This window comes from Amblyraja radiata, chromosome 16 (genome assembly GCF_010909765.2).
Source record: "Amblyraja radiata isolate CabotCenter1 chromosome 16, sAmbRad1.1.pri, whole genome shotgun sequence".
NCBI classification, from domain to species: domain Eukaryota; kingdom Metazoa; phylum Chordata; class Chondrichthyes; order Rajiformes; family Rajidae; genus Amblyraja; species Amblyraja radiata.
This window is the reverse complement of record NC_045971.1, coordinates 3583831-3598758: the sequence shown is the minus strand read 5'-3', so window position 1 is coordinate 3598758 and position 14928 is coordinate 3583831. Positions and strand designations below refer to the sequence as shown.

At 48.2% G+C, this 14928-nt stretch overlaps 1 protein-coding gene across 8 annotated transcripts in view; it reads right to left on the bottom strand.

The window, feature by feature from the left end:
• srcin1 (SRC kinase signaling inhibitor 1) overlaps positions 1-14928 on the bottom strand; it is a 343123-nt gene that overhangs the window by 225911 nt on the left and 102284 nt on the right. For 6 of the 8 annotated variants that reach the window (XM_033034920.1, XM_033034907.1, XM_033034908.1 and 3 more), the window contains one exon: positions 743-850. The exons of the other annotated variants lie outside the window; for them this stretch is intronic. In XM_033034920.1, coding sequence (XP_032890811.1) covers positions 743-850 — 108 coding nt within the window. The remainder of the gene's footprint in view (positions 1-742; positions 851-14928) is intronic. 8 annotated transcript variants of the gene reach the window in all.

Below are 14928 nucleotides of genomic sequence, written 5' to 3'. Positions count from 1 at the left end.
GAGACCAAAACTGTACGCAATACTCCAGGTGTGGTCTCACCAAGACCCTGTACAACTGCAGTAGAACCTCCCTGCTCCTATACTCAAATCCTTTTGCTATGAATGCTAACATACCATTCGCCTTCTTCGCTGCCTGCTGCACCTGCATGCCTACTTTTATTGACTGGTGTACCATGACCCCCAGGTCTCGTTGCATCTCCCCCTTTCTTAATCGGCCACCATTCAGATAATAGTCTACTTTCCTTTTTTTGCCACCAAAGTGGATAACCTCACATTTATCCACATTATACTGCATCTGCCATGCATTTTACACTCACCCAGCCTATCCAAGTCACCTTGCAGCCTCCTAGCATCCTCCTCACAGCTAACACTGCCCCCCAGCTTCGTGTCATCCGCAAACTTGGAGATGTTGCATTCAACTCCCTCGTCCAAATCATTAATATATATCGTAAATAGCTGGGGTCCCAGCACTGAGCCTTGCGGTACCCCACTAGTATAAAGTTATGTCCTTTATTTCTGAGGCTGTGCCCTCTGTTCCTAGACTCTCCCACTAGTGGAAACATCCTCTCTCCTGTCTCCTCTCCAAGGGGAACAAGGTCACGTTCTCTCGTCTAATCCTTCAGCTCAGTGCCGCCTGCGCCCGGAACGGCCTCTGCCCTCCGCGCAGCAGCGGTAAGGTGCTGTTGGTCCCTCCTCGCCATCAGCCCTCCAAACCTTCCCCCGTCGAGTCATCGCCACTCACCTCTGCTCCATGTGTTCCAGCCTGGTAAATGGGCGAGTGGGTCACACACTCCTTCACAGCTTCCACCAGCAAGGGCGCCCTGTGTCTCGGTTGGCAGGAGGCATTTTTCTATGGGGCAAGGCAGACATTGACAGTTTGTGCCGTGTGCGGGGCTGGGGCTAACTAGTGGCTTAGCTGTACGCTCGCTGTGTGAACACAGGACATCCCATAGAAAAGGGGCGCTACTTGGGGGGGGTGTCTGTCCACACTGCAGTTACCCCGTGGAAGGTGGGCGACAAGATGTTCCCGACAAGAGGGCCTGAACATCGGGCCGATTACGGGGGGCTCGGGAGGCCCCGACCACGGGTGAACATTGGACTTTGGTTCATTCCCTCACAGTGGGGAACTTCGGTGCCTCTGTGGGGATGTTTGTGTCGTGGACTATCCTGTTCTGTGTTTGTGTGAGGGGTTTTTTTTGGGGGGGTTTTTTTAGATGACTGTACGGGAAAAATAATTTTGTTGTCTCTTCATTGAAGACAATGATAATAAATTAATTCAAATCAAATCAGATCAGATCAGAATGGCCAAGGACCTTCATACAAATGACCAAAGCGTCATAGCGTCACCAACAGTGGCTTATTAGGTTTTCACGGACACAGCGCGGAAACAGGCCCTACGGCCCACCGTGTCCGCGCCGACCAGCGATTGCCCCGTGCACTAGCGCTATCCTACGCACTAGGGACAACTTACAATTTTATCCAAGCCAATCCACCTGCAAAACCTGCACGTCTTTGGAGGGTGGGAGGAAACTGGAGCACCCGGGGAAAACCCACGTGGTCACAGGGAGAACGTACGGACAAGCCAACGTAGTCAGGATGGAACCCGGGTCTCTGGCGCTGTGAGGCAGCAACTCTACCGCTGTGCGACCCACTGTTGCAATGTGTTCTACTTATTCTAAGGGTTCCATGTTGGCCATTAACATTATACGTTTTCCATGGTCATAATATCATAAGCTCACCCCTTGATTCCCATAGAATAAAGAGTCGTTGCACAGAAGTCTATCCGCACACTAGGAAACCATCTAGGGTTCACTTTGAACAGCTGCTCCCACTGTGAGACTGCATTATGAGGACAGTGGAGAAAAAAAGCAGGATTTAACATTATCATAGTCCAATATAACTCCACCCAGGTCAATGGAAAATACCTTTCTCTTTAAACCCAGTGAATCCCAGCAGCTTTACTGAGCTAACTGGACAAGGAAGTGTTAACTGGCCTGGGTGAACATAGGCAGTCCCATAACCTTGGCTTTGAGGTCGACTGCAGTTCAGTTCCCTCTTATTAAACACTCCCAGCGAATCCACCAGCTACAGTGTTGACCATGAGAGTGTGGATGCCGTTTCTCTCCCTTGTAGATCATAAGATCTTGAATGATAGGAGAAGAATCAGGCCATTCGGCCCCATCAAGTCTACTCTGCCATTCAATCGTGGCTGATCTACCTCTCCCTCCTAACCCCGTTCTCCTGTCTTCTCCCCATCACTGCTGACACCCGTACTAGTCAAAGTAGGGCCCCTGTTCACTGGAACCTTGTCAGGCCGACTTCGAGGAGCCATGGAGAGCAGCCTAATTGTGCCGGAATGTCTACATTTACCCTGTCCACAGCGCGACCCTTCGCTCCGACCCAGCCCATCACCTCCACACTCGAGGGTCAGCAATATTGGAGCGTGGTCTGGAATTGGTCTGGTCTAGCTTGTTCATCCCCCCCCCCCCGCATTATCCTATCAAAGATGAAACCAAATAGGAAACTAGCTCTTCAGTGAGGAAGTGAAGCCAGGGTTAGGAAAGGTTGAGAAGAATACAGTCCAAATGCTGGCAGATGGGACTAAGATTAGATATGGTGCATCTTGGTCAGCATGGACTAGTTGGGCCGAAGGGCTTCTTTCCGTGCTGTATGACTATAAGGAAGGGTATGTATGGATCCATGGAGGTGCCACAGGTAGAGCTACTGCCTCACAGCCACAACTGCCTGGGTTAATTCCTGACCTCCATGCTGTCCGTGTGGAGTTTGCACGTTCTCCCTGCATCTACGTGGGTGCTGACGTTTCCTCCCACGTTCCTAAGATGTCGGTTGAGTGGCCACTGTGAATCGCCCCTGGTGTTTGGAGAGAGGTGGAGTTTGAGGGGCCAAGAAATGGGAGCGTGGTCAGGATAGAATGGAATTAGTGTCATAATGAGCGCGCGGGATGGTCAGCGTGAACTCGTCGGGTTGAAGGAGATCTTGATTCATGAACCTAACTGCACTAACTCTAGGTTCAATATCTAGGTGGGCTAGCGATCCTCAGTTTACCCATCCCAGCATAGAATCTTGGTTAGGGAAGGGCAAGTGGCAGTCAGATGGGGCGACAGATGGCACAATGGGCTAAGTGTTCGGCTGGCAACCGGAAGGTAGCCGGTTCGAATCCCGCTTGGAGTGCGTACTGTCGTTGTGTCCTTGGGCAAGACACTTCACCCACCTTTGCCTGTGTGTGAATGTGTGTGAGTGATTGGTGGTGGTCGGAGGGGTCGTAGGCGCAGATTGGCAGCCACGCTTCCGTCAGTCTGCCCCAGGGCAGCTGTGGCTACAGAAGTAGCTTACCACCACCGAGTGTGACTGAGGAGTGAATGAATAATGCGATGTAAAGCGCCTTGAGTATTAGAAAGGCGCTATATAAATCCCATCCATTATTATTATTAGTCAAATATAAATTTTGGCTGGCGAATTACTATAGCGGGGCACGGTGATTTCTGGCAAAAGCAAACTGGGCCAAAGAGAGAAGAGAGTGGTCGGTCATTGGACCTGTTTCCATGGGCTTTGACTTGCCCTTGTCGGAATTGACATCAAATAAGGAATCTGATAACTTTCGGCATAAGCAAGATGCTTGGAAGGAATTGGCCGATGATTGGTATTAGTTATTGGCAGCGGTATATTATGGCCACATTTACTGAGATATAGTTGGAGTTGAGGTGTACCACGACCATCTTGCCAAAGCACTTCACGAAGGTGCAGGAGCCACCAGACGTGTAGTCATTACGGCTTGAGATTTAATCAATGAGCAATTCATGTAAGAAAATGTATTCTAACTGAAGTCGGAGGAAATGTTTTTCTCATGTTACTCAAACAGGATTTGTGATAAGTTTGGATAGAAGAGTCACAAATTAAACAGTTGTGTTTAAGAAGGAACTGCAGATGCTGGAGAATCGAAGGTAGACAAAAGTGCTGGAGAAACTCAGCGGGTGAGGCAGCATCTATGGAGCGAAGGAAATAGGCAACGTTTCGGGACGAAACCCGTAGGGTTTCGTCCCGAAACGTTGCCTATTTCCTATAGTGGAGATTGTTCAACTCTTTGCATGGAGACGAGTTGAGGCAGCGTCTACGGAAAGAAGGAATACGCGACATTTCAGGTCGAGACCCCTCTTCAGACTATTGTCATTCGTTTCAAGTCGGTTTTCGAGTCAACTTTAGAATCGAATGTGGCACAGTGGCGCAGTGGTAGATTTTTCTGCCAGAGAGCCGGATTCGATCCTGACTCCAGGGGGGAGGAAATGCAGGAGTCACTTGAAATTCGAGGAAGCCAATGTTCGTACCGCTGGGGTGTAAGCTGCCCAAGTGCAAAACGAGGCGCTGTTCCTCCAGTTTGTGTGTGGCCTCACTCTGACCGTTGGAGGAGGCCCAGGATATGGGAGTGGGAAGGGGAGCCACAGTTGGGAGCCAGCCTAGATTTGACGGATCGGAAGACTCCTTTCCTGCGGTGGAGCAGTTCTGCCCTTGTCCGCTTCTGTAGCTCTGTGCAACGGAACTGCGGAGAAATGCCCGACATTAGGAGCACCTGCCAACGTTGGTATTCTCCGCAATTTCAAGCGTTAAGGCCTTCGGCTCTGATCATTGATCTGGATCTGTCTGGAGTTTCAGGTGTGAGAGAAGGCAACAAGGCCTTGGGAATTTAATCCATAGTCGGTGGGCCTAAACAAGAGATATAGTGAAAGCCACCCATTAGAGGCAATGTCCACTTACAGCGAGGTAATTAACAATCATTCATTCATTTAACCTGCTGGTAGCATCATTGACCGGGATGAATTTCCACCCTAAGTCTTACTTCAAAAGAAGAATGTAAAGAAAGTGGACAATAGAGGGATGTGGACAAGTAGGAACTGCACATTGTGTTTAAGAAGGAACTGTGCAGATGCTGGAAAATCGAAGGTCCACAAAAAAGCTGGAGAAACTCAGCGGGTGCAGCAGCATCTATGGAGCGAAGGAAAAAGGCAACGTTTCGGGCCGAAACCCTTGGGTTTCGGCCCGAAACATTGCCTTTTTCCTAGGGACTGCACATGTTGGTTTACACCGAAGATAGACACAAAATGCCAGAGTAACTCAGCGGGACAGGCAGCATCTCTGGAGAGAAGGAGTGGGCGACGTTTCGGGTCGAGGCCCTTCTTACTGTTCTACGTCCTCCGTTTAAATCCCAAGAGCTAAAAAAAATGGCGGCACGGTGGCGCAGCGGTCGAGTCGCTGCCTCACCGCGCCAACGACCCGGATTCGATCCTGACTACGGGCGCTGTCTGTATCGAGTTTTTTACATTTTCCCCTGACGGCGTGGGTTTTCTGCCCCCCCCCGTCCCACTTAGGAAACCTGAACGGAAACCTCTGGAGACTTTGCGCCCCACCAAAAGGTTTCCGTGCGGTTCCCGGAGGTTGCAGGTGGTTGCCGGAGGTTGCAGGTGGTTGCCGGAGGTTGCAGGTGGTTGCTGGAGGTTGCAGGTAGTGGAGGCAGGTAGGGAGACTGACAAAAACCTCCGGGAACCGCACGGAAACCTTGGGTGGGGCGCAAAGTCTCCAGAGGTTTCCGTTCAGGCTTCCTAAGTGGGACAGGGGGCATAAGGTTTCAAACCAACATAATTCACGCTGGAGTAGGAAAAGTAAGAGGTAAAGATAATCCAAAGGGAACAATGCCAAAGACAGCAAGGACGGAGATCCAATGTGAACTTGCACAAGGTGCGAGCACCCACGAGTGATCCCGAGTTTCAAACAAATCAAACTCGTGGTAATCACGTAGATTTAACGTAGCGGGAACGTCGGAACTCGTAACGCTAACGGCAGGTATTTGGGAAACTTGTTAACTCGTGAAAATCTTGCAACACGATGAAAGATTTCCATGAGTCAAATTTACTCTTGAAGTAAAAATGTTAAGCTTTCAAACTCGTTGTAAGAACATTAGTAGCCCGCGAGTTTACCGTAGTGACTCGTGGGCGCTCTAACTCAGCGGGACAGGCAGCGTCTCTGATTGAGAGAAGGAACGGGTGACGGGATGACGTTTCCAAAAGACACAGTGAATGTGGCATGAAGTTACACTTCTCCAAGGGCGTCCGCCTTGTGGTGGTGGAGAGGCAATGGTGTGTATGTGTGTGCCGCAGATCCTGGGGGCTGAAGTGTCTGGAGCTGCGCTCCTGGATGGGTCACCCAGGTCGAGGGGGAGATCCCGGAACAAGCGCGGCTCAAGAAGAAGACCTCGACGGGGGAACGGGTGTTGAGGTCGGCCCACGTGGGTTCCGGTGGTCGGATGTTCTGGCTGAGAACAAAGGGGGACCCAATGTGTAGGTATGTTGCAAAGCCTACCTGAAGGTCATTGAAAATCTGTCCCAGCCCGTGTGCGCGATTTTGGCGCCGTTTAGAGGGGGGCGGGTTTAAAACGCGATTTTCCCTAGGCTGTTCAAATCGAGGTTTTTCAGCCTAGTTAATTATTAACGAAAAATCGCTGGAAGATTCCGTAGCTGGAGCTATTTTTAGTTTTAAGGGCTTTATTTACTTGTTATAGTAGGTTAAAAATTAACCTCTAAACCCGCGACCGCCGACAACGGGTCGGATCTCATACAGGGGAAAACGGAAGGTAGGCTGTTTATTTTTACGTTAAAAAGGGCTTCTTAAGATCCCTTTATACAAAGTTTAATGTTACGAGTAGCTAATTTGGGCCCCATTATATCCCGCAGTATTTTTCTGGGCATTTGAGGGCACAAATCTACCGCAATGTGAACGTTCTAAACCAGCGCGTTCACAGGATCCCACTAGAAAGCTGATTTAAATGGATTTTAATTTACAGCAATTAAACACTAAATTCCTTCCATTTGGCCTATAAATTAATGTAAATGAGATTTAAAACTCATGTTTTATTGTGAATTATTTGTGAATATTATTTGGACATTTAGGCTATTTAAAAATGTTAATCATTTCTTAAGAAATGGATAGATGTTTAGATCTAGTAATTGAAGTTTGAAATTAGCTACAATTGGGCAACTAACTAATTATATGCTTTAATTTCAGGTCATCCAAGTAAGATTATTTTATATTTGTTTCAGAATGCTTCAATCTATGATAACTGAAAATTTCATTCAGTTCTCTTAATTTTTAAGAAAGTTATGGGCTTTTGACTGTCCACCATCACAGCTTTTTTGTTATGTCCATAGAAAATCAATAGGGAACAAGATGCTAATTTCCGAGTATGAAAATGGCCATAACTTTTTAAATACTTGAGATATGAAAGTGAATTAGGTGTCAAATTAAACTTCATTTTATGCTTTATCTGATGGGATAAATTACAGACTTGATGTTTAAAATCTCAACATTTTGTAACATTGCTACAATGTGGCGGGACAGTCGAGAGGGAGAACAAAAAGGGGGACCTGGACTGGGGGGGGGGGGGGGGGATGGCCGAGAACTCACGGGGACCACAAAGGTGTTAAAAGTGGTTTGCGTACAAGGTTTTCCGCCCTTTACATAGCGACACTTTGCATACCTTATGTGTGGCCAAATAAAGAATATCTTGTAACGGCGCACGCTGGTATCGAACCCGGCGTTCGGAAGCCGCGGTCACGTGACTCGGGAGGGGCAGCTTGTTTTCGCGCGGTTTTGTTTTCGAGCGGCAGTTCAGCGCTGACCACCGTTGTGGCCAGACGTGTCAAGAGAGCCTGTATACTGAAGAGTGAGTTTTCAAATAAAGATTTGTTTAAGAGTTCAGTTGTCGTTCTTGCGACCGCCCAAATCTTGTCGCACGTGGCAATAAAGTATCTTTCAGATGGAGGGGTGGCGTCTGGCCGGCGGGCGGAGATCCACGGCGTCTGAGAAGGGGGGAAGGGGTCTGCAGCGGGGGGAGAGACTCCCAGTCGCGGTGGAGTTCTTGCCGTTGGACCCAGGTCAGCCTCTGTCAAGGATCTTGTGATAACAATGTTACAATACCTACCTTCAGCGTTTTTTAATCGTCCAAGAATGGAAGTCAGAACGATTTTTCTGCAGCAGCTTAACAGCCTGAGGAAGTTCGCCTCCGACAGGCAGGAGAAAACTGCATTTTAATCCCGCTCCCCCCCCCCTCAAAGGCGCCAAAGTCGCGCACACGGCCAGTGGCAGAACTGCAGCGCCGCTGAAGGTAGGTTTTGTAAGATATGAAAGTGAATTAGGTGTCAAATTAAACTTCTTTTCATGCTTTATCTGATGGGATAAATTGCGGACTTGATTTTTTAAATCTCAAAATTTTGTAACATTGCTATTTGTGATGGTCTCCCCTCGTTAGGAGACGTCCAACTGGAGGGACATCACGCAGAAGGGACCCACCAGGTGGACAATCAAACGCAACCTCGAGCGATCACCAACGACGATAATGACTTGACCTACAGACCACAATATCAACCAAGATCTGCCAGTGTAGGAAGGAACTGCAGATGCTGGTTTAAAGTCTGATGGAGGGTCTCGGCCCGAAACATCACCCATTCCTTCTCTCCAGAGAGATGCTGCCTGTCCCGCTGAGTTACTCTGGCTTTTTGCTTCGACCTAAAGATCTGCTCGTCATCGGTTCGGTTCGGCATCCAGTTCTGTGCTTCGATCTTTGGGCGGGGGTAGGAAAGCCTCAGAAAGAACATGGAAAGCATTTACCAGGAAGGCGGACAGAGAAGGGAGAGTTCCGCTCCAAACACATGCTAGGCAGCCGAAGATTACTCTCCTCGTGAGTTGCAGCACTGTTTAAAATTGTGACGGATCGAAACAAAGTGAATACAGAGAAACCATTGCATTTGGAGGAAGAGTCGGGACTGGGGCCCACAGATTTGAGGTGAATGGTTCGCAAGATGCAGAAGGTGATGTGAAGAATAAATTTTGTGCAGCATGTAAGTTTGATCAGGGACATACTGCCTGGGAGAAAGATTCTGCAGTGCCTTTCAAAAAGGGTAAGGATTCGAATGTAAAGAAATATTGCCACAGGGAAACAGGGGCTGACTGGATGGTTCTTATAAATCATTGGGAAAGGGTCAATGGAAGGGATGGTCTCTCTCCTCTTTCCTCTCCTCTCCTCTCCTCCCTCTCTCGTCACTCCTCCCTCTCTCGTCACTCCTCCCTCTCCTCTCCTCTCCTCTCCTCTCCACCTCTCCTCTCTCCTCCCTCTCCTCGTCACTCCTCCCTCTCTCGTCTCCCTCTCCTCTCCTCTCTCCTCTCCTCTCCTCCCTCCTCTCTCTCCCTCGTCTCTTCTCCTCTCTCATCTCCTCTCTGCTCTCTCTCTCTCTCATCTCCTCTCCTCTCCGCCTCTCCTCCTCTCCCTCCCTCCTCTCCCCTGAGTTAGATAGAGTTAAAGGTAGCGTAGTCAGGGGATATGGGGAGAAGGCAGGAGCGGGGTACCGAATGTGGATGATCAGCCATGATCACATTGAATGGCGGTGCTGGCTCGAAGGGCCGAATGGCCTACTCCTGCACCTATTGTCTATTGTCTATCCTCTCCTCTCCCTCACTCTCTCTCTCTTTCCTCTCTGCTCCCCACCTCTCTCTCGCTCCTCTCTCTCTCTCCTCTCCACCTCTCCTCTCTTCTCTCTCTCCTCTCCTTTCCCTTCCCGTCCCTCGCTCCCTGGAGATCCGAGAGAAGGCAGGGATGGGATACTGAGTTGGATGATCAGCCATGATCATATTGAATGGCGGTGCAGGCTCGAAGGGCCGAATGGCCTACTCCTGCACCTATTGTCTATGTTTCTATGTTTCTATGTGAGTCTATGACTGGATGCTGCTCGTCTGCTCGGATGGTTGTTAACTCACAAGGAAGGCTTCGGGAGGTGCATCTGAGTTCCCTCCAACTTCCTCCCATTTCATCTCTACAATTCCTCCCCAGCCCCCCCCCCCCCCCACATCCCCACAGAGTGAACAGCTCACTATAGCTTTTGCAGCTTAAAAACATGAAAGTACATTTATTAATTTTGCAAACAAGAATAGCTTCTGCAAGATTGGTTTCCCGACCCTTTCTAATTCCCCCGTATTTCATTCTAAAAGCAGAGCAAACAGGTACATGAAAAAACGTCTCTAACTTTCAACAATAATTCGGTTCAAATAGCCGGCACCTATTTCGTGTCCACATCACACAAACGTTGCTGGCAACGTCGAAAAGCCATGTTATGCTACATGTTCCAATTTCCCCCAGTTAATGTACCACAAGGCATAGGATGCTCTGCTGTGAGAGGGCACCAGCTCAAGAGAAAAAGCACGTCGCTGTTGAATTTGGAGTGGAGTTCCTAGTCCTCCCCATAGTAGCTCTGTGACAGGTGTAGCTTAACATCCAGGTCTGACAGTATATGGTACAGTGATGACTACAGTTGTGCCCATTGGACTTGGAGCCAGTGGTTCTTAACCTGGGGGGTCGTTTGGGGTTTGCTGGGGATCATGAAGGGGACACGAATGGCTCGAAGGGCCGAATGGCCTACTCCTGCACCTATTGTCTATTGTCTATTGACACAAATAACATATCAATTTGTTGAGCCCATGTTTAGGAACCTAACAAAGGTACATACCACGCACAGTATTTTGTGTACGTATGCGCGTACTGGTGCCGAAAAGGTTAAGAACCACTGCGTTAGATTTGTGTCGCCTTCTCCCCACCTCGTCTTTTAGTTTGTAACTTTGTTCTGCGCCTCTGTGGCAACTCTTTTGTGCACTTTGTGTGCAAAGATAAAAGAATTGCCCTGCACCCAGCCAGTGACAACAAGGTATTATCACCATCTTCATCATCATCATCATCCCCATCTTTACCCGCCCATTTATCGAGTGTTTGACTCAGAGGAAGATGCCACACTTCACTTCAGTACCGCCACTGTTTGCGTGGGGACTCAGTCCGATTTTTAAAAAGACCATCAGTTAGAATGTTTCATCCACTCCAAATCATTTCCACTCCAGTCAGAGGGCCAAAGAGGGGTTGAAGGGCAGCTCGTGACTCCCAAGTCCATTCCCATCTCAAATATAACAGCATCACTGTATCACCACTGCAGCAAAGATGAACATAAACGGAGGCTGGTGGGTCTCCAGTCGACACGCATACAAACACATACACCTCGGTGAACATCTCAACTGAATACAAACAAGAGGCGTTCAGAGCTACAAAGCAGAGACAGTGGAAAAGCAAAGAGCGGCTTACAGCCGGCAACAGACAAAGCAGACAATCAGCGCTGCCCACAAGCAGTGGGTTCCAACAAACATAAACAGCAAACCGCCATAGGTTACCAATTCTAAAGAAACAAAGATCTCATGTATTAAACCCCTGTCCCACGGTACGAGTTCATTCCAAGAGCTCTCCCTGATTCGAACTCGGAGATTTACGGTAATGGCCGCTCGTCGGTACTCGGGGCTCTCGTGGACATTTTTCATCAGGTTGAAAAATCTTCCCGAGCTTACCTGCCGTTAGCGAGTCTTCCCGAGTACCTGCCGCTGGCGCTAAGAGACGTCCCCGAGCTCCGACGTACCCGCTACGTTCATTCTCCGTGCTTACCACGAGTTTGATTTTTTTTTAAACTCGGGAGAGCTCTTGGAATGAACTCGTACCGTGGGACAGGGGCTATTAGGAAGTTCAACTTGTCAAAATGCAGAGATAGACACAAAGTGCAGGGGTAACTCAGCGGGTCAGGCAGCATCTCCGGAGAAACAGGATGGGTGACGTTTCGGGTCGGGACCCTTCTTCGGACTCAAAATCAATCAGATTCAGAGTCTGAGGTAGGGTGACGACCAGAAGCATCGCCCATCCTTTATCTCCAAAGATGCCGACAGGCCCCCAGAGTTACTCCAGTACTTTATGTCTATCCCTGGTGTAAACCAGCATCTGCAGTTCTTCTTTGTTTCTCCATTCTGTAAAAAAATGCAGTAGTCATTTCCATGCCAGTACAGAAAACAAGGTCTCAAAACTAGCTAAGGACAAACTGCACCCCCTCCACACACACCCGGATCTCCTGCCATCAGGCAAGAGATACCGTAGCATCAAAGCCCGGACTACCAGACTGTTAAACAGCTTCCTGCCACAGGCTGTGAGGCTGCTAAACAGTCACTCTGTACTCACAGTCACCTGATTCTGCGGCTTTGCACTGACATTTTAATAACTCTGGCACTGGCCACTCAAATCAGCTGCCCTGGACATTTTAATGACTGTTTTTACTGTATTTTAATGTTGCTGTTTTACCTGCTTTTAACTATTTATAGTTTCATCAGGGACTGGATTGTTTTTACTGTTATTATGTGTGAAATGTTTTTAAGTTTCATGTGCTGTACAATTGTTGCTTTGCAAGATAATTGATTGATTGAAACAGGGCAACAGCCTTCCCAATACCCATACGTAAGCTTCATGGAGCATCGATCTCAGCTGTTCAAGATTCAAGAGTGTTTTATTATCATATGTCCCAGATAGAACAATGAAATTCTCACTTGCTGCAGCACAACACAATATGTAAACATAATAAATAAGATGATAAACGAGAGAGAAAAAAAAAGTTCAGTGTTCAGACACATACTCACATTCATTTATTTATATATATATATATATATATACATGCACACATACTCAAAAAACAAACAAGAACAATAATAATAATAATACGTCTATTGTAGTTCAGAGCTTATATGAGGTTGTAGTGTTTAGTAGTGGAGTATATTTATTTCAAGGAATGGTAGGGAAGTGTCGGAAATGGCCCAGGTGTATTTGAGTGCCGGATGGAAGTTTGTGGTGAAGTCAGTCAGTTGTGCGTGGGTGCAGGAGGTGGCACCAAAGCAGTCGTCGATGTAGCGGAGGTAGAGGTCGGGGATGGGGCCCTGGTATGTATTGAACAAGGATTGTTCAACGTAACCGACAAAGAGGCAGGCATACTGTAGCTGGGGCCCATGCGTGTGCCCCAGTCTGAAGAAGGGTTTCGGCCCGAAACGTTGCCTATTTCCTTTGCTCCATAGATGCTGCTGCACCCGCTGAGTTTCTCCAGCATTTTTGTCTACCTGTAGTGTTTAGTAGCCTGATGGTTGTTGAGAAGAAACTGTTCCTGAACCTGGATGTTACAGTTTTCAGGCTCCTGTACCTTCCTCCCGATGGCAGTGGTGAGATGAGAGTGTGGCCAGGATGGTGTGGGTCTTTGCTGATGCTGGCTGTCTTTTTGAGGCAGCGACTGCGATAGATCCCTTCGATGGTGGGGAGGTCAGAGCCGGTGATGGACTGGGCAGTGGTCACAACTTTCTGCAGTCTTTTCCGCTCCAGTGGCTACTGGGCAGTGGAGAGATACTTGGGGAAATGGGGAGCTGAACACTCCAGAGCAAAAGGGACAATTTCAAATCATCTTCAACTGAAGAAGGGTCCTGACCCAAAAGGCCCTCTGTCCCTATCCCTCCATAGATGCTGCCTGACTTGCTGAGTTTCTCCAGCATGTTGTTTTTTTGCTAAAGGATACCACAACTTCTATCTACAGAAGTCAGCTGTTATCAGGCAACTGAACCATCCTACCAACAACTACAGAGCCGTCCTGAGCTACTATCTTCCTCGTTGGAGATCCTCGGACTATCTTTGATCAGACTTTACCTGGCACTAAACGTCTCTCACGTTATTCCCTTAGCAGGTATCTGTACACTGTGAGCGGCTCGATTGTAATCATGTATTGTCTTTCCGCTGACTGGTTAGCACGCAACGAAGGCTTTTCACTGTACCTCGGTACACGTGACAATAAACTAAACTAAACTAAACTCAACTCAACACTCGAGGCGCTGTCTCAAAAAAGCTGCCAGCATCAAGGACCCTCACCACCATGGACATAGAAACATAGAAACATAGAAAATAAGTACAGGAATAGGCCATTCGGCCCTTCGAGCCTGCACCGCCATTCAATATGATCATGGCTGATCATCCAACTCAGTATCCCGAACCTGCCTTCTCTCCATACCCCCTGATCCCTTTAGCCACAAGGGCCACATCTAACTCCCTCTTAAATATAGCCAATGAACTGGCCTCAACTACCTTCTGCGGCAGAGAGTTCCAGAGATTCACCACTCTCTGTGTGAAAAATGTTTTTCTCATCTCGGTCCTAAAAGATTTCCCCCTTATCCTTAAACTGTGACCCCTTGTTCTGGACTTCCCCAACATCGGGAACAATCTTCCTGCATCTAGCCTGTCCAACCCCTTAAGAATTTTGTAAGTCTCTATAAGATCCCCCCTCAATCTTCTAAATTCTAGCGAGTACAAGCCGAGTCTATCCAGTCTTGCCCTCATTTCTCTCGTGCCACCGAGATGAAGGTACAGGAGTCTGAAAACGAACATCCAGGTTCAGGAACAGCTTCTTCCCAACAACCATCAGGCTATTGAACGCTCCGTACTCCAACTAAACTTTGAACAACGAACCGCCTTGGTTGCACGAGAGAATCTGGCTTTTTGTTTGCACTATATTGTTTTGTTTTTTAATTTATTGAACATTTTTAATGTTTGTTTATTGTATTATTTATTGAATACCCTGTTGTTAAACCTTTCATGCTGCTGCTGCTGCAAGTAAGAATTTCATTGTTCCGTTTTGACACATATGACAATAAAACACTCTTGATGCTTGCCCTGTTAATATTGAGACGTCCTTTGGTCTCCACTCACACACTTGCGTTGCCTTTATCACCGTGTGTACGGCCACGCTAAGCGCTCAACCCAACGCCTCCTTTGCAAGAACCCGTGACACCATTTGAGAGAAGAACAAGGGTCTTTACCAAGGAGACCCCCTTGCATTGATCACTCAATCAGCAAATACCAAACATATCATCGCGGAACGGTGGCGCAGCGGTAGAGTTGCAGCCTTACAGCGCCACAGACCAGGGTTGGATCCTGACCGCGGGTGCTGTCTGTACGGAGTTTGTACGCTCTCCACGTGACCTGCGTGGGAT